General features: G+C 39.7%; 1 protein-coding gene and 1 pseudogene across 1 annotated transcript; one reads left to right on the plus strand and one right to left on the minus strand.

Moving 5' to 3' along the window:
• Window positions 1-401: 401 nt before the first annotated feature.
• Window positions 402-9,839, minus strand: LOC138838635 (zinc finger protein 420-like). The gene is made up of 7 exons (XM_070038037.1): window positions 9,806-9,839; window positions 8,999-9,088; window positions 7,584-7,683; window positions 5,197-6,514; window positions 4,698-5,028; window positions 4,076-4,243; window positions 402-514 (listed from the first exon to the last, which is right to left on the minus strand). The coding sequence occupies exons 1-7, from the start codon at window positions 9,837-9,839 to the stop codon at window positions 402-404; spliced, it is 2,154 nt and encodes a 717-aa protein (XP_069894138.1).
• Window positions 9,840-18,452: 8,613 nt separating this feature from the next.
• LOC138838644 (cytosolic iron-sulfur assembly component 2B pseudogene) lies at window positions 18,453-18,942 on the plus strand (annotated as a pseudogene).
• The last annotated feature ends 290 nt before the right edge of the window (window positions 18,943-19,232 follow it).

Genomic DNA, 19,232 nt, shown 5'->3' on the forward strand with positions numbered 1-19,232 from the left:
CAAATTGTTTAAATAGGGATACAGGTGGACCCATTGCAACAATATGAAGTACAAGACGTTATGCCGAAAAACGAATTTTACAATTTTGGCACATGGGGGTGGAGGGTGTGATGAGATGTGAGGGGGGGATAGGAAGGGATGGGATGGGGAAACAAAGGAGGAGGCAACAATGCTTGATATGAAATGTACTCATTACCTTGCTCATGTAATTGTAACCCCTCTGTACACTATTTTCACAAGAAAAACAAAAGTCTCTCAGACATTCCTGCCCAGGCTGGGCTGGCTTTGAACGGTGATGCTCAGATCTAAGCCTCCTGAGTAGCTAGGATTACAGGTGTGAACCACTAGCACTCAGCTTGCATTTCCTTTTGGCTGATCTCAAAAGCTTCTTGGTATGCTGGTTATGAACGATTCACAATCCCTTTCTTGTCATCAGCAGCAGCAATCTCAGCCAAGTAGTGGTAGTAGTCTCTCTTCATTTTCAAATACAAGACTGCTTTCTGCTTGTGAAGCACTAGGGATGGAGAACTTTTCCAAACGTGACAGTGCATCATTGTAGCTATCTCCTAGCTCATTCTTGATTCTATGTTCTTCATCATCTGCTGTTTTTCTCAGCACCTTCCATTTTTTTGCTCAATACTTGAAATGACCCTCTAAGATGACCTATAGGCATCTATAACATTTCTGTAAGCAACTGAGAGAAGATTCCTTTAATCATTAGACAATTCAGCTCTTTGCTCAGTGAGACTTCATGTCACCATATTGCTCAGCCTGCTAGGTCAGTTTGGCCTTCTGTACCAGCTCATTTGTACCCATGACTGGATTTTGTGTCCTGAGTAGGTGGTGGAGGACAGACAGGGTTTCAGTGGCTTCTGGGTGGTGGCAGGAGTGGCATTAAGGCTGAGACTCGGCCCTGGATCTTGAAGTTCACGGGCTCCAGTGATGGCATTTCCTCCAATCCAATTTTATTGTTTTTTTTTTAATTCACACTGAAATTTTCAATCAATGAAAGTACATTTTGATTGATGCTCTCTTTTGCCATTTTAAAATGATTTCATATCCAGACATTATAGTAACATGTGGTTGTGGGATTTATTTTTGAAACAATACGATGTCAATGTGTATGTTGGCAGGTGCTCAATGTGAACATTCTATGACCTCTTACCACAATGATGAGATGAAGAATGAAGTCTTGCCTTCAACTCCAACTGTCATTGAGAGCCAAGAGGTTCACATTTGTGAACAGTTGGGATATGCTCAGGTTCCATCTAAAATTCTGAGAAATGGGAAATCTTTACTATTGTTATGGAGGTATGTTTAGAGTTTCTGAATGCTGCTTTTACAAGAGACTGCTCAATGTTACTTAATCTATATTCCTCATCTTTTTTTTTTTTTTTTTGGTCAGTCGTGGGACTTGAACTCTGGGCTTGGGCTCTATCCCTGTGCTTCTCAGCTCAAGGGGAGCTCTCTACTGCTTGAGCCACAGCGCCACTTCCAGTTTTTGAGTGGTTTTTATTGGAGATAAGAGTCTCATGGACTTTCCTTCCTGGGCTGGCTTTCAACCATGATCCTCAGATCTCAGCCTTCTGAAAAGCTAGGATTTCAGGTGTGAGCTACCAGTGCCCAGATATTCCTCATCTTTTAAAAAATTCTCTAATAGGGGCTGGGAAGGTGGCTCAGTGGTAGAGTGCTTGCCTTATATGCATTAGGCCCTGGGTTTGATTCCTCAGCACCACATAAGCAGAAAAAGCCAGAAGTGGTGATGTGGCTGAAATGGTAGAGCGCTAGCCTTGAGCTGAAGAGCTGAGGTACAGTGCCCAGGCCCAGGAAAGACAAAAAAAAAAAAGGAAGAAAGAAAAAAAACCAAACAATATCTTTACTTATTTTTAAATATGCAACAAAATACTACATTTTGACTTAAGGATCTGCAATGAAACCATTTTTAAAAATACTTTTCTAATTTAAAATATTGTAGTTCTTTGAATGTAAACATCTTTTTGTAAACATCTTAGAAGAGAAAATGTAACAGGGGGCACACCTTCACTGCCCTTATCAGAAGGACTCGTGATACAAAATAGAACAATATCAAAATTTGATATGTGGCATAAGGAGTAGAGCACCAAGCTTGAGCATAAAAAGCAAAGACTAATGTGCCATGAGTTTAAAGCTCTCTATGAGCACAAATAAAAAAAGATAAATATAGTAATAGAATATCATGAAACAAATTGTGCATCATCTTATTTGTGTTGATGTCCAAATAGAAAACATTAGACATGGAAATCCAGAAATTTTACATGGGTTTTCAGAGTACTGTGTGTGTGTGTGTGTGTGTGTGTGTGTGTGTGTGTGTGAGAGAGAGAGAGAGAGAGAGAGAGAGAGAGAGAGAGAGAGAGAGAGAGAGAGAGAGAGAGAGAGAGAGAGAGAGAGAGAGAGAGAGGATAACTGTCCCTGAAAGAGAGAGAGAAGATAACTTTGTCCCTGTGACTAGGGGGATCCTGAGGAAGTAGTCACAAGGCGTAGTGTCATCAGGTCAGTAGAGTGCATAGTGGATGATGAAGGGAAAATAGCTTGGATGGTTCTCAGTGAGTTAAGGACTGTGGGAGTGACTGGGTATCTATCCTGAAGCACCTGGTGAGGGTAAGACTGAGTGGGCCCCTGATTGTTGAGGAGTACCTGAAGAGGCAGATAACTTTTCTCAGCTGACCTTGACCCCTGGCGTGTTTGACTCACATCAGTAATCAGCAGAAAGTTGTCATTCCCTTCATAGCATCACTTCAGTAGGACAAAAGACTAACCGGGGCCAATCAGTCAAGGAAAAGTGAATTCTTGGCAAAGATATCAATTGGTAATTGGTTCAGGATGTTCTGATCTGTGAACCATCTTGGGAGCCACGTAGAACAATGGTCACAGGTGGGGTCACCTACTGATCAGAAAGGCTCCCTAGAGGTCTTTGACAGCAAGATGGTGAGTGGATTGTACAAGTGTGCTCTTCCTCATGTCCTTCAGAAAAAGTCCATTTCGAAGAAGGTGACCTATTTTTCGCCAGGAGTGGAAATGTAGACTTGGTAGGCATTCATGATTTGAATCTTTTCCTGGCTTAGGCTATCTACTAGAGCATCAGTATTTCCAGGATAAGTTGATGAAGATTTGAAGAAAGGGAAAAAAACTTGCTCTGGCTTTGGATTCCATGACATTATACAGAGGAATGAAGGGTTCCAGGAGATAGCTCTCCAGCACTCAACTAGATTCTTTTCTCATTACCATTACTCAGGAGTGTTGGGATTCTGAGGAAGTATTTAAAAACAATCTACCCTTCCCTCAGGGCTGGGTTGAGATCACAGGAAACAGTAGATATTATCTATGAGCTGCAATATAAAGGATGTAGAGTTAAGGCTCACTTGACTTTCCCATGGTTAGACAATTGGAATAACATAGGCAGGAGTAACATGTCCACAACAACCAACATGGAACTGTGGCATCGAATAATCTATTCATTGTATAGATGTCATGTTCTATTTGAATCCAGGGCTCAGCTATGCTTTAATGGCTAAGGAATTTCCATATTTGTTACATTCATATGGCTTCTGTCCTCTGGGTATTTTCTGAGACAAACTGACCTATGTCTTCTTGAAAAACTTTCCACATTTGTTGTATTCATAATATGTCTCTCCTGTGGGTAGTCAATGAAGAATCCTAAGCTGTGCCTTCTGAGTGAAAAACTGCACATTTGCTACATGCATGAGGCTTCTATCCAGTGTGGGTTCTCTGATATAAATTGAGTTTTTTCCAGGTGAAAGATCTTCCACATTTGTTATATTCCTAAGATTTCTCATGTGTATGAATTCACTTATGCCTGCTGAGTTAGGAGGTTCTGGTTAAATGATTTTCCACATTTGTTACATCTATAAGGTTTCTCAACTGTGTGAATTCTATCATGTGTGACCTCCACTTAAAATCTTTCCATAGTTGTTGCATTCATAAGGTTTCTATCCTGTATGTGTTCTCTGATGCAAAGTGACATGTGACTTCCGGCTGAAAGACTTTCCACATTTATTGCATTCATAAGGTTTCTCACCTGTGTGAATTCTCTTATGCCTCTTGAGGTTTGACTTCTGGGTAAAGGATTTTTCACATATCTTACATTCATAAGGTTTCTCTGCTGTGTGTATTCTCTGATGGACACGAAGTTCTGTCTTCTGGATGAAAGACTTTGCACATTCGTTACATTTATATGGTTTCTCACCTGTGTGAATTCTTTTGTTTGTTGAGGGTTGACTTTCGGGTAAAGGACTTTTCACATATCTTACATTCATAAGCTTTCTCTGCTGTGTGTATTCTCTGATGGACATGAAGTTCTGTCTTCTGGATGAAAGACTTTGCACATTCGTTATATTTATATGGTTTCTCACCTGTGTGAATTCTTTTGTTTGTTGAGGGTTGACTTTCAGGTAAAGGACTTTTCATACATCTTACATTCATAAGGCTTCTCTCCTGTGTGTGTTCTCTGATGAATAGTAAGTTCTGCCTTCCAGTTGCAAGACTTTCCACATTTGTTACATTCATAAGGTTTCTCTCCTGTGTGTGTTCTTTGATGAACATGAAGGTATGCCTTACGGGTGAAAGACTGTCCACATTTTATACAGGCATCAGTTTCTCTCCTGTGTGTATTCTGTGGTGAACATGAAGGTGTGTCTTACGGGCGAAAGACCTTCCACATTTGTCACATTTATAAGGTTTCTCTCCTGTGTGTCTTCTCTGATGCAAAGTGAGGCCTGACTTATGTCTGAAGGTGTTTCCACAGTTGTCACATTCATAAGGTTTCTCTCCTGTATGGATTCTCCAATGGACAGTAAAGTTTGCCTTGTGTCTGAAAGATTTTCCACATTTGTTACATTCATAAGGTTTCTCTCCTGTGTGTGTTCTTTGATGAGCATGAAGGCATGCCTTACGGGTGAAAGACTGTCCACATTTTATACAGGCATAAGGTTTCTCTCCTGTGTGTATTCTGTGGTGAACATAAAGGTGTGTCTTACAGGCGAAAGACCTTCCACATTTGTCACATTTATAAGGTTTCTCTCCTGTGTGTCTTCTCTGATGCAAAGTGAGGCCTGACTTATGTCTGAAGGTGTTTCCACAGTTGTCACATTCATAAGGTTTCTCTCCTGTATGGATTCTCCAATGGACAGTAAAGTTTGCCTTGTGTCTGAAAGATTTTCCACATTTGTTACATTCATAAGGTTTCTCTCCTGTGTGTGTTCTTTGATGAGCATGAAGGTATGCCTTACGGGTGAAAGACCTTCCACATTTGTCACATTTATAAGGTTTCTCTCCTGTGTGTATTCTGTGGTGAACATGAAGGTGTGTCTTACGGGCGAAAGACCTTCCACATTTGTCACATTTATAAGGTTTCTCTCCTGTGTGTCTTCTCTGATGCAAAGTGAGGTCTGACTTCTGTCTGAAGGTGTTTCCACAGTTGTCACATTCATAAGGTTTCTCTCCTGTGTGTGTTCTTTGATGAACATGAAGGGATGCCTTACGGGTGAAAGACTGTCCACATTTTATACATGCATAAGGTTTCTCTCCTGTGTGTATTCTGTGGTGAACATGAAGGTGTGTCTTACGGGTGAAAGACCTTCCACATTTGTCACATTTATAAGGTTTCTCTCCTGTGTGTATTCTGTGGTGAACATGAAGGTGTGTCTTACGGGTGAAAGACCTTCCACATTTGTCACATTTATAAGGTTTCTCTCCTGTGTGTCTTCTCTGATGCAAAGTGAGGCCTGACTTATGTCTGAAGGTGTTTCCACAGTTGTCACATTCATAAGGTTTCTCTCCTGTGTGTGTTCTTTGATGAACATGAAGGGATGCCTTACGGGTGAAAGACTGTCCACATTTTATACATGCATAAGGTTTCTCTCCTGTGTGTATTCTGTGGTGAACATGAAGGTGTGTCTTACGGGTGAAAGACCTTCCACATTTGTCACATTTATAAGGTTTCTCTCCTGTGTGTACTCTGTGGTGAACATGAAGGTGTGTCTTACGGGTGAAAGACCTTCCACATTTGTCACATTTATAAGGTTTCTCTCCTGTGTGTCTTCTCTGATGCAAAGTGAGGCCTGACTTATGTCTGAAGGTGTTTCCACAGTTGTCACATTCATAAGGTTTCTCTCCTGTATGGATTCTCCAATGGACAGTAAAGTTTGCCTTGTGTCTGAAAGATTTTCCACATTTGTTACATTCATAAGGTTTCTCTCCTGTGTGTGTTCTCTGATGAAAAATGAGGTATGACTGCCTGAAGTTCTTTCCACATTTCTTGCATTCAGAAGTTTTCTCTTCTGTGTGAGTTCTCCAATGCCTGCTGAGAGATGACTTCTGGGTGGGAAATTTCCTACATTCCTCATATGCATAGGATAGCTCTACTGTGGGTGTTTCAGGCTGGAAAGTCAGGTCTGACTTCTGAAAGATAAATTTTGCAAATTGGAGACTCATCAGACTACTCCTCTGGAGATTTGCTCTGAGGTTTTGTAAGGTATATTGCTTTAGTGAAAGACTAATGGACTAATGTCCACTACATGGACAAGGATTCTGTCCTGAGTATATTTTCTGATGTGTAGTGACTATAAGGCTAAAGTAGAATGTTTTTACAGACCATACATTCAGGTGCTCTCCTTACTCTCTGAAGTATTTCTTAGACAAGGAGAGCTGACTTATAGTCTTTTCTATATTTACTAAGTGGAAGGTCTCTCTCACACAAACCCAATTACATCTAAAAAATATGATCTCTAGCCGGGCGCTGGTGGCTCACGCCTGTAATCCTAGCTACTCAGGAGGCTGAGATCTGAGGATTGTGGTTCAAAGCCAGCCCGGGCAGGAAGGAAGGTTCATGAGACTCTTATCTCCAATAAACTGCTAGAAAAACGGAAGTGGTGCTTTGACTCAAGCGGTAAAGTGCTTACCTTGAGCTGAAGAGCACAAGGACAGCACCCAAGCCCAGAGTTCAAGCCCCATGACAAAAAAAAAAGAATATGATCTCTAACCCAGGCACTGGTGGTTCATGCTGTAATCCTGGTTACTCAAGAGGCTGAGATCTAAGAACTGTGGTTCAAAGCCAGGCAGGGCAGGAAAGTCTGTGAGACTCTTATCTCCAATAAAGTACCAGAAAACAGGAATTGGTGCTGTGGCTCAGGTGGTAGAGCACTGTGTTGAGCTGAAGAGCTGAGGGACAGTGCATAGACCCTGAGTTCAAGCCCCACAACTGACAAAAAAGCTTTTTAAATAAGAAAATTTTTAAAAAAGAATATGGTCTCTGAGTTTAATACTTCCCTTCTCCATATTCAAAATTCTGCAGCTCATTTGGAGTTCTCATACTTTTGACTAAAATGTTCTGAATATCTGCAGGATTCTTCAATTACAGGAGACACACCAGGCCTACATGCAGCATGCATCTCATCAGGCTCACTATAGAGAAGCATGTTCTGATACTCAATGAAATCCTCAGTCCTTATCTCTAAGGAGTTCACATTATTTCTAATCACCTCTGGCTTATGTTTTGAGCTCAAATTAAGGGTCATTACTAATCTCACCCTTTCCTCCACTGTGTTAATTTTCGTGACTGTTGCTTCACACAGACATTCATCTGACTTTGCTGGCACATCTTAATCACATCCTCAATTCCTGGGACATCTAAGATGAGTCATAGAAAAAAAGATAAAAAATAAGTAAAATCCAAAGTTCACTTAGTGTAGACATTTATTTCATTGTAACTGTTAGAGATTTTAAAATATCAAAGTCAGAAATGATTTATAGAAAATATATGCTTTTTTCTCAAATGTATTGAAGTAATACTGATTACTTCCAGTGGAAAATAATGTTTTTGTGTTTAAATTTTTTCTTCTTTTATATCAGAGGAAATATTTACTCAAATCACTCAACTATGTGCTGCTAGAATTTTAAGCCAAGTACTAGCCTTTAGTAATTATAGTGTTGTTTTTCTCAAATATACTTTTGTTTGATCATAAGGGGATAGCTGCTGTGTTTTTCATTTTTCTTGAAAAAATTTATGTACTGTGCTGCTTTTTTCTTAACTAGTAGGTTAGGAAAAGTAATATTTCCTAGATTCAGAGACCAAAAGAATGTTTTATACACCCCTTGTCCTTTCACTTAAACAGGAATTGTTCTCAGAAGTAAGGATTCATACCTATATCTCTTCAGTTCTAACTTCTTAGTAAGAATTACTTTTAGGTCCCTTTGAGAATTTTAAAAACCATTTCTCTCCATCTTTAACAAAGTTTCATCAAAATTCCTTTTCTAACACTCCTGCCTTTTAGATTCATGGAAGACCAAATATCCTCCAGGTAAAGATCATTCAATTATCCTCTCTATACTAAAATCTTTGGTTCTGAATCCCAGTCTCTGCCAACCATGACTGATAAGAAATTTGCCTTCTCTGGGACTGGGAAGGTGGCTCAGTGGTAGAGCGCTTGCCTTGCATGCATGAGGCCCTGGGTTTGATTCCTCAGCACCACATAAGCAGAAAAAAAAAAGCCGGAAAGTAGCACTCTGGCTCAAATGGTAGAGCGCTAGCCTTATGCTGAAGAGCTGAGGGACAGTGCCCAGGCCCAGAGTTCAGGCCCACGACTGGACCCCCCCCCAAAAAAAAAAAAAGAAATTTGCTTTCTCAAAGTATAGTAGCCCAGAAGTACTCCTTATTTCCACTTACCCGGATTGTGCTAGTTTCAAAGAAAATGATATCTCATTTCCTCCATTACTTTTTGTTGGTTTGTTTCAGAATGATTTCCACACAGAGAAAGAGAATTGCTAACTATAACTCAACTGCCACACAGAATTCAGGGTATCTCCATATTAATTCTTGATTCACAAAGGAGATAAAGGATCACATAATTCTCTGACTAGGAACATTATTGCTCAGTTCAGCACAAGATGAACTTACCAACTGGGGGCTGGATCCAATGTCACTATGCAAGGTGCATTAACTTACCTGAGAAATTCTTGTCTGAGGCTTCTCCTATCCATGGTTCTACACCTTGCTCCAGCTTGACAATCAAGTTAGGTTTAGGAACACAGGGCCCTGCTAATAAGAACCAGTGCAGAACTATTGTTCATGCTGAGTCATCATTCCTCTAACATCTCAGACATCCTGTTCACAATGTTGCTCTTAAATGTTGTTTCTCAGTTCTCACTGGCTTCATGATTGACTTTCCCCAGCTTTGGATTTATTTTACCGGTTTTGTTGCTTAATCTCGGCCCTTGTGCTCTATGATAGCAATGTACCAGTTTAAGTCCCCTCTACACTTTTAATTTTTGAGTGGTTAGTTGGAGATAAGAGTCTCATGGGGACTATTCAGCCATTGCTGGCTTCAAACTGAAATTCCCCAGATTCAGCCTTCTAAGTAGCTAGGATTATAGGCTTGAGCCATTGCACCCAGGGACAGGTTTGGATTATAAATAGCCACTTTCAACTAGTGATTTCCAGTTCATATTTCCAATAGTCATACCTCTTCTACTGTATACCACCTAAAATAATCACCTCAAGTTTGGGAAGACAGTCTCCTGTTAGTGGAGCATAGTTTAAAACTTTTGTCAAATTTCTGATTTGCTTCTTGAAGAATGAGAATAAAATTGCCTCAGGAGTTACATGATAAAGTTGAAGTTTTCCTTTGGAAGAAATGATACTTCTCACACACTGGAACCTTACATCTAAATACTATTGAAAATCTGACAAATATTCAGCTATCTACTGAAAACAAATCATTTGACTTTGCAAATTAGTATGACTTTTGCTCACCCAAAGACACCAGGTTGTTGTAGGTCTCCAGCATTACATCTCTATACAAGGTCCTCTGAGCAGTGTCCAGGTCCATCCACTCCTCCCAGCTAAAGTCCACAGACAAATCATCAAATGACACCAGCTTCTGTGAGGGTATATTTCCATCAAATAATTAGCCTTCTGTCATGGGAACAGTAGGTCTGGAATTTCACCCTTTTAACGTGTATTTTGTGTCATCTATACATTGGGAGAATTAAAAATCAAATATTTTGCCTCTATGTTAACACTAATTAAAATACAAAGATTCCCTAATAAATCAGAACACATTTTTGGTGCTAGCAAGAGAAAGAAGATAACAATTCTAAGGAGCTAATAACCTGACATGATAACATTAAATATAAGTAGGTACCAGAAAGATGTTTTGATAAAATTTACTACATATTAGGGTAACAATGTAGTAAAAAAAATTACTTTTTCTTCCCATTGAAGAGCCTATTTAGATATTCTATTAAAAAGTATTGTTGTAAGCAATCAAAACACATTAAGGATATCACATGGACTACATACCACTTTAGTAGATCTACAAAAAGCACAGTGTCCAGGTTAATGTTAAATGGAGTAAGAGTACTTGAGAAAGTAGCTAATGATTGATAAGGCCATACAAGATTTGACTTAGTTCCCACAATAACAATATCCTATGTCAATCATTTTTGTTATTAATTTTCTAAAGAATGTAGTGAGGTCATAGATATCCTGATACTTCCTTCCTAAGTAAAAAAGAACTGCTAGCATGAATTTTTGTGAACATTGCCTACCTCCTACAATATAGACTACAGGTGAGGGAGTAATAAAATATTTCTTGAAAAGATTATTTGAAATAAAATACAACACTTAATTTGAATCATGAAATATTTGAGTTTAGGTTGAATATTAATTCTGCATAAACCAATAACAATAATCTTGTTTCATTGTAATATCCAATTAACTGTTAATGTTAAATATTCAGGTAAGAATAAACAAAACAATTGCTTCTAGCTCAACTGGTATCCTATCCTACTTACTTTGGAGGCTGAGGTCTATAAACCAGCCTGAGTAGACAACTCAATTTAAGCAGCTAATAAGCAGGTTGGACTCATGGCTGAAGTGATGGGCCCAACATTGAATGAAGAAGCTAACTGACTATGAGGGCTGTGAGTTCAAGATCCAGTACTAGCCCAAGAAAGGTATGGTGGTGATTGAGGTAGGAATGTCAAATGAGTTTCCAAGTTAGATACCAACTGTGACAACACAGCAATCCTCATCTCAGAGCTAAAGAGAAAAGAAAAAGTGGAACAGGGAGAGAAGGTGAGCAAAGGGGTAGGGAAAAGAAGAAAGAAGAGAGGTGTGGAGAGGAGGGAAAGAGAGGGAAAGGGCAGGAAGAAAAGAAGAGAGGAGGGAAGAAAAGCCTCATGACATTAGATTTGACAGTAACTCCGTGGATAGGACACCAAAAGTATCTGATACAAAGCTAAACATTATTTAAATTCATACACTTAAAACTTTTCCTTCAAAAGGTACAATGAACCAAAAAGAAAAAACATGGTATAAAAGAAAATGTTCTCAAATATTTTTAAATATGTTAATTACTGGAATGCATTAGAAAATATAAAACCAATCCAAAACTACTGCACAGAAAATCTGATTTTAAAATGGGAAAAAAACTGAAGAATATATGCAAATAGTAAATAATAGTAATGAGAAAAATTCATATCAAAATTATAATGAAATAACTAACAATCTCTCTATGTGTATATGTCTTTAGGTTTTTCTAATTTTCTTTGGCTCTGGAATCCCATAGAACTATCTAGGCAACACTTTCCCTATATAATGGATAATAAAAATCTGAATTCTAAGAGCCACATCAGCAAATTAAATTGATCAGTAAGAAAAACTAGTTCCCAGATAGATCAGTTGAAGAAAAGAAAAAAAGAGACAGATGGATGGAAGAGGCCCTGAGAGAAAGAAAATGAAAAAGTGATAGAAAAATAGATACAAAAAGAGAGAGCGAGAAAAATAACGAAAGCTAGTGAGTAGAAAATCTAGAATAAATAGTTCTGGAATCCTTAGCCAGAGCAAAAAGGTAAGAAAAGGACATTAAAGAGAGCCACAAAAGGAAGGAAGAAATTAAACTATCCCTATTTGCAGATGACATGATCTTATACCTAAACGACCCCCAAAATTCCACTCCCAAACTCACAGAACTTATAAGTCACTTGGGCAAAGTAGCAGGATATGAAACTAGTGCACAAAAATCAGTTGCCTTTCAGTATATCAACAATATACAAGAAGAAAGGGAAATCAGGAAAACAACCTCATTCATAATAACCTCCAAATGGCTAGGAATTAACCTAACCAAAGATGTAAAGGACCTATTTAGTGAAAACTATAAAAGCCTAAAGAAAGAAATTAAAGAGGACACCAGGAAATGGAAAGACCTTCCATGTTCTTGGATAGGCAGAATCAATATTGTGAAAATGGCCATCCTGCCAAAAATGATATACAAATTCAATGCAGTTCCAATAGAGAAAACAACCCAAAAATTCATCGGGAACTGCAAAAGACCTAGAATACCCAAAGCAATCCTAGGCAAAAGGAGCAAAGCAGGAGGTATCACAATACCAGATTTCAAGCTCTTCTATAGAGTCATAATAACAAAACAGCTTTGTGTTGGCACAAAAATAGACCTGAAAACCAATGGAATAGACTAGAAGACCTAGAAATAAAACCACATACTTACCATCAGCTGCTGTTTAACAAAGGAGCTAAAGACATACACTGGAAAAAACATAGTCTCTTCAACGATTGGTGCTGGGAAAACTGGGCAGCCACATGCAGAAAACTATAGTGGACCCCAGCCTAATACCATGCACTAATATCAACTCAAAATGGATTAAAGATCTTAACATCAAACCTCAAACTCTGAAACTACCGCAGGACAGAGTAGGAGAGACACTGGAACTTAAAGACACAAGCAGTACCTTCTTGAACAGAGAGTCCCAGGGTCACAACAATTGGAGAGAGACTCAACAACTGGGACTACCTTAAAATAAAAAGTTTCTGCACAGCTACAGACATAGCTACCAAACTAGAAAGACAGCCAAACAACTGGGAAAAGATATTTACCAGCAATACACCAGACAAAGGCCTAATATCCACTATATACAGGGAACTCAAGAAACTAATCTCTCCCAAATCTAACAAACCAATAATTAAATGGGAAAGGGATCTAAAAGGAAATTTCTCAGAAGAAGAGATAAAAATGGCAATTAAACACAGGAAATGTTCATCATCCCAGGGCATAAAGGAAATGCAAATAAAAATAACCCTGAGGTACCACCTTACCATAGTCAGAATGGCTTAGATCCTAAATTCAAACAACAACAAATGAAGGTGGGGATGTGGAGAAAGATTAGTGGTGGGAATGCATTAGCAGTGGGAATGTAACTAATGCAACCACTCTGGAAAAAGCAGTCTGGAGGTTCCTCAGAAAACTAAACATACACCTTACCTATGACCCAGCTATATCACTCCTAGGTATCTACCCTGAGCAACAGGAACCAGGATACAAGGACACATGCACCTCCATGTTCATTGCTGCACTTTTCACAATAGCCAAGATATGGAAACAACACAGATGCCCACTACAGATGAATGGATCCAAAATTGTGGTACCTATATACAATGGAATTTTTTATGTAGCCATTAGAAAGGACAAAATAATGACATTTGTAGGAAAATAGAACTAGAACAAATCATGTTGAGCAAAATAAGCCAAGCTGACATATGGTCTCCCTGATATACAAGTGCACATATGAGGGAATCTAGGAGGAGGGTATAGAATCAGAAAGAAACAAGTGATAAAATACAGCAAAGGGGTCTATCAGCTGCCCTGGACATCCATGAAAGTGAACTACATACACAACTCAAGGGCAGTGGTGGAAGGGAGGGAATGAGAGAGAAAGAGGGAATAGCTTACACTAAGCACAAAGAAAGAAATGTGCATATCACCCAACATGGAAGAGATAGTTGTATTGTCAAAGTTTGTAGAGTTCACAAGCTTCATAGACCATGATGATGACAATTAGCCTTGTAAAGTTAAAAATGTGTTTTGACTTTGGCTACCTATCCCAAAATATTGTGGAAATTTAAGTAATCACTTCATCTCAATAAATAAATTTTAAAACATTGGAAACAAGCAAATCTGCACTCAAGACAAAAGGTGAGATTTTATAAACTACTAAATCTATAAGCAATTTTTAATTAATTTATGAACATGTTCCTCAAGCTGGACCTGTTTTTTCTGTTTTTAAATCTTAGACATACTTAGGTTCATAAAATGGAATGTACAGTAAAGAGGAATAAAAAGCAACTCACCAGAGATCCGTTCATTCTTTCTTGCTGTTGACAATGAACAGATGATTCTGGAAGCATGGCTGGAAGATAAGCCAAATTACAAAGTCAGGAAAAAACCTGTGTGATTTTGCCCCAGATTTTCCTGCTCAAACCATTATACATAAGCTGGAAAAGCATAAAGCCTTCTTATAAGGGAAGATTGTTTCAAGTGTGAAGTAAAGCATTGAACACTAAAGACAAATCCACAGTCCATTAGTTGGTATAGTATAAAAGCAATTCATGTCTATGTTTAATATACATGTAGAATTCATAAAAACTAATGTTCCCACAAAATAATTGAATAATTGAAACCAAAAAAAATTATATCACATTTTTACTAAAACTAGTTATTACTGAAATACACTTAGGGACACATGAGCTATTAATCTATTAATGCACAGGTATCCATCTTAGGACTCCAGTGACCATTTGTGCTCTACCTCATACATACTTAGACACCATGGAATGCATGTATGTTATAACTTAATTTTTCTCACCCAGAGTTATACCGGAAAAAATATATACAATTCGTTTTTCTAATGTTATAGTGTTCCAATAATGGTTGCCAAATGGCCTAATTCTCTGTATCGAAATACTCAGAGCACCCTTGTGCAATGACTTGCTATTTGCCATTGAACCTGCTTGACACCAGTAAAGATGATGCAAACACAGGTTTGAGAAGTTCCTAATTCTCACTTTCCTAAACAGTCAAATTAAGAACCTTGGGGGCTAGGAAGGTGGCTCAGTGGTAGAGCGCTTGCCTTGTATGCATGAGGCCCTGGGTTTGATTCCTCAGCACCACATAAGCAAAAAGAAAAAAGCTGGGGCGACCCGGCCACCGGCAGCGGGATGCGGGGGGCCTGGCCACAGAGAACTCAGAGAACTCTGGGGCCTGGAGCACGGCCCCGCCCAGCCCCGGCCTCGCCTCACCTCCTGGCCCAAAAGGCCGCGCGCACTCCCCAGTACCCTGATTTCTGCAGCGGGCAGTGGGATGTAGTCTCCAGAAAGCAGTGCTTCCTCCAGCACCTCCTGTTGGACTTTGTGGTGGATTCCAAGGTGTGACACCTCCCTGGGATAGCTTCCCTGACAGCCTACAGTTCCATTAGACTGGTTGTATGTTTGTCATCTGGGTATTACAGAAGGGCCTGGGGTAAGTGCCACTGACTGCCAGAGCCTCGGTCCTGCTGAAGTGAACAGTCTTAGGGACCCTGCAAACTACTTACCAGCACTGAGGATGCTCCCTATTTGGAAGAGATTCTAAGTTGCACATTTCAAGTCCTGGAGAAGTAACATGTCCAAAGTGGAAAGGGAGCAATGACAAGGCCTTCAGCCTGTCAATGGCTTATGCTGTCAAAGCCCGGATTGGAAGCAGGCCCTGGGGTTTTGAAGACCAGCCGTGGAGTTAAGCTGGGAAATGCAAGATAGAGGGACCCTTCATGCTGCATCATCTCATAGCAGAAAGCAGAAGAGGAAGGGGCAATGAGAGAGAAAGAGCTTGGACTCACAACTTCAAGCTCTTTAATAATGAGCATGAAACCATTTGGGGATTTAAGTTTCCACTGCACATTCAAACCGCAACAGCACCTATCATGGGCCAGCAGTTTGTAGATGAAGTTGCATTGGCTACAAGATCTGGTGGATGTTGTGAATGAAGACTTACGAGTGAAATTGGTCTGTCTGTTACTCATCAGTGAGAAGTTCCTGGCTGTCACTCTTCCTTCTAATACTCTATTGAATTTAGAGATTCCCCAACTGCTTTCATCTGATTCAATAAGCAGAGCAAAGGAAAATGTGATCAACTACCTGAGACTGTTACCATTGCTTTCAATTTGGGGATGAAAATGGAAGGAACTGGAAGAATGTTTTAATGGTCAGCTATTGGCTGGAAGCAGCCCCTAGAGCACATGACCTCATTTCTCAGCTTCTACAAGCAAATGCAGTCTGAAAATACTAAGTGGAGGATTCCAAAAATTAACTAACTTCTTACAGTTTGTTGTTGTGATTGTTGTTTTTGCCAATCCCTTATTGTGCCTAGTTTACAAACGAAACATTATCCTAGGTGTACATGGATAGGAAAACCATTGGTCCTGCAAGGCTCAGTTCCGTTTGTGGTTTGGGGCATCCTCTAAGGGTTGTGAAATAGGATACAAGGGATTGTAACATAGCATGTCTATAGGCCAACTCCAGGTAGCAGGCCTTCGATGAGACACATGTTGTAAACATAGGCAGAAAGAGGAAATGTTTGTAGACAAAGAACAAAAATGTCACCCCATTTGTAGATTTAAAAAAATAAATAAAGCCAGGAGCCTATGGTTCAGGCCTATAATCCTAGCTACTTAGGAGGCTGAGATCTGAAGATTTCAGTTCAAAGCCAGCCTGGGTAGAAAACTCAGACTCATATCTCCAATTAATCACACACACACACACACACACACACACACACACACACACACACACACACACACACACACACACACACACACACACACACACACACACACACACACACACAGCTAGGAGTGATGCTGTGGGTCAAGTGGTACTAGCCTTGAGCAAAAAAGCTCAGGGACAGTGCATGAGTTTCAGCCCAGGACTGGCACAAAAATAAATACATATACATACATACATACATGCATATATACATACATGCATGCATGCGTACACGTCCTTCCATGAAACCATGGAACAGCAACCACGTCAGAATTGCTTGGTCAAGAGGTAACAGAGAACTCAGCCTGCATTAGGTTCATAGGAGGAAAATCTTCCAGCTCAATATGAAACTAACTTTGACCCCATTTTACAGTTAAAAAGAAAGAAAGAAAAAAAATACATACCCAGAAGTCCCAATCCTTTAAAATCCTATCTTTAAATAAAACAGAATTCTACTCTCAAAAAAAAAAGAAAAAGAAAAAAGCCAGAAGTGGCACTGTGGCTAAAGTGGTAGAGCGCTAGCCTGGAGCTGAAGAGCTGAGGCCCCATGACCGGACCCCCCCCCCCCAAAAAAAAGAACCTTGGCCATCCTGCTGCAGATACAGGGCCTAATAAAGATGCAACATAAAATACTGCTCATAGGAGTGACACAATCCCAACCAACCACCCTCAGCAAAGGACCCAGAATATTAAAGTTTTCTATGTTTCTTAAACAACATTAACACAAAAGACTAAGCTGAGGACACCCCAAATTTTAGATTCATAAAAGTTAAATATAATGAATTAAATAGCTGTGAACTTTTGCTTATACTTGTTGGTTTATCACACAGGAATTGCTATTATCCACAGTTCTGGTTTTTTTTTTTACACAATTACTTAGAATGGAAATTTGCTAATCTAAAATAACATGAACTGGGTTGTAGGGGAGGGAAAGTAAAAGAAAATTGAGGGAAGGAAGAACAAGTTTGAAAAGAAATGTACTCATTACCTTACTTATATAACTGCAACCCCTCTGCAAATCACCTTGACAATAAAAAAGGAAAAAAAAAGGAAGTAAAATCTGAAACACCATCTTACTGACCATACATAATTGCTCTGTGAGAAAACACAGAAACACATAGACCTACAAAGTCCTTGATCACCTATATAAATGTTTGGTAATAAAATTAGAGATAATTATGTTGAATTCTCTATTGGTAAAAAAAAAAAGAACTTTACGGTGATATTTGCCAAGAATGAGAATCTACTCTGCAGATTTCAGTGAGGATGTTTTAGGAAAGACAATATGAATCATTTTAAAGCAACGTTTGTATCTTACTACTGGTTTTGTCCGCATCACCTGAATGCTTTCATACTTTAAAAAACTTTAAAAGATTTAATTATTGGCAATGTGTCTATATTCACAATGCTTGACACTGGGAGTGAAATATATTTCAGGGTGGGCATTTTTTTCTTTTTTTTTTTTTTTTTTGTCGGCCGTGGGGCTTGAACTCTGGGCCTGGGCGTTGTCCCTTAGCTCTTCAGCTCAAGGTGAGCGCTCTACCACTTGAGCTACAGCGCCACTTCCGGTTTTCTGGTGGTTTATTGGAGATAGGAGTCTCACGGTCTCTCCTGCCCGGGCTGGCTTTGAACCGCGATCCTCAGATCTCAGCCTCCTGAGTAGCTAGGATTACAGGCGTAAGCCACCAGCGCCCGGCGGCATTTTTTTCTTTTGGGATTTGGACTATCATCATAAACATAAGTGACTGAAGATCACTCCTTAAACATTAAAAAATTTCTATTTCAGGTTGGCCGCAGTTGCTGGATGGTAGGCGGTGGCCGTGGCCTGCTGGAGAATGCAAACCCCCTCATCTATGAGCGCTCTGGGGAGCGGCCCGTGACTGCAGGGGAGGAGGACGAGGAGGTTCCCTACAGCATTGATGCACCAGAGATCTTCGATCTTACTCGCTCCATCAATGACCCAGGGCATCCCCTGACCCTAGAGGAGTTGAACGTAGTAGAGCAAGTTTGGGTTCAGGTTAGAGACCCTGAGAGCACAGTGGCGGTGGCCTTCACGCCCACCATTCTGCACTGCAGCATGGCCACCCTTATTGGTTTGTCTATCAAAGTCAAGCTTCTGCGATCCCTTCCCCAGCGTTTCAAGATGGATGTGCACATTACCGCAGGAACCCATGCCTCGGAGCATGCAGTGAACAAACAGCTTGCAGATAAGGAGCGAGTAGCAGCTGCCCTGGAGAACACCCACCTACTAGAGGTTGTGAATCAGTGTCTGTCAGCTCGTTCTTAAGCTTGGCTTCTGACTCCCAGCCTGCATACTGGTCTCTACTGGCCCCAGCTGCATCCAGGGGTCATGACTTTGTTTTCTTGAATCACTGACAATGAGAAATTAACATTTTGCATTTTGTAATAAACCTTTAATTTATATTCATTAAAAAATTTCTATTTCAGATTATTTTATTAGACATATTACTACCAATTATAGCTGGGAGTAGAGATGTGGCTTAAGTGGTAAACATTACCCTTGAGCAAAAGAAGTTCATAGTGTTTAGACCTTGATCTCAAGAACTGGGACTAGCACACAAAA

Source organism: Dipodomys merriami, unplaced genomic scaffold (genome assembly GCF_024711535.1).
Source record: "Dipodomys merriami isolate MVZ:Mamm:240054 unplaced genomic scaffold, mDipMer1.0.p SCAF_286, whole genome shotgun sequence".
In the NCBI taxonomy this organism is placed as follows: domain Eukaryota; kingdom Metazoa; phylum Chordata; class Mammalia; order Rodentia; family Heteromyidae; genus Dipodomys; species Dipodomys merriami.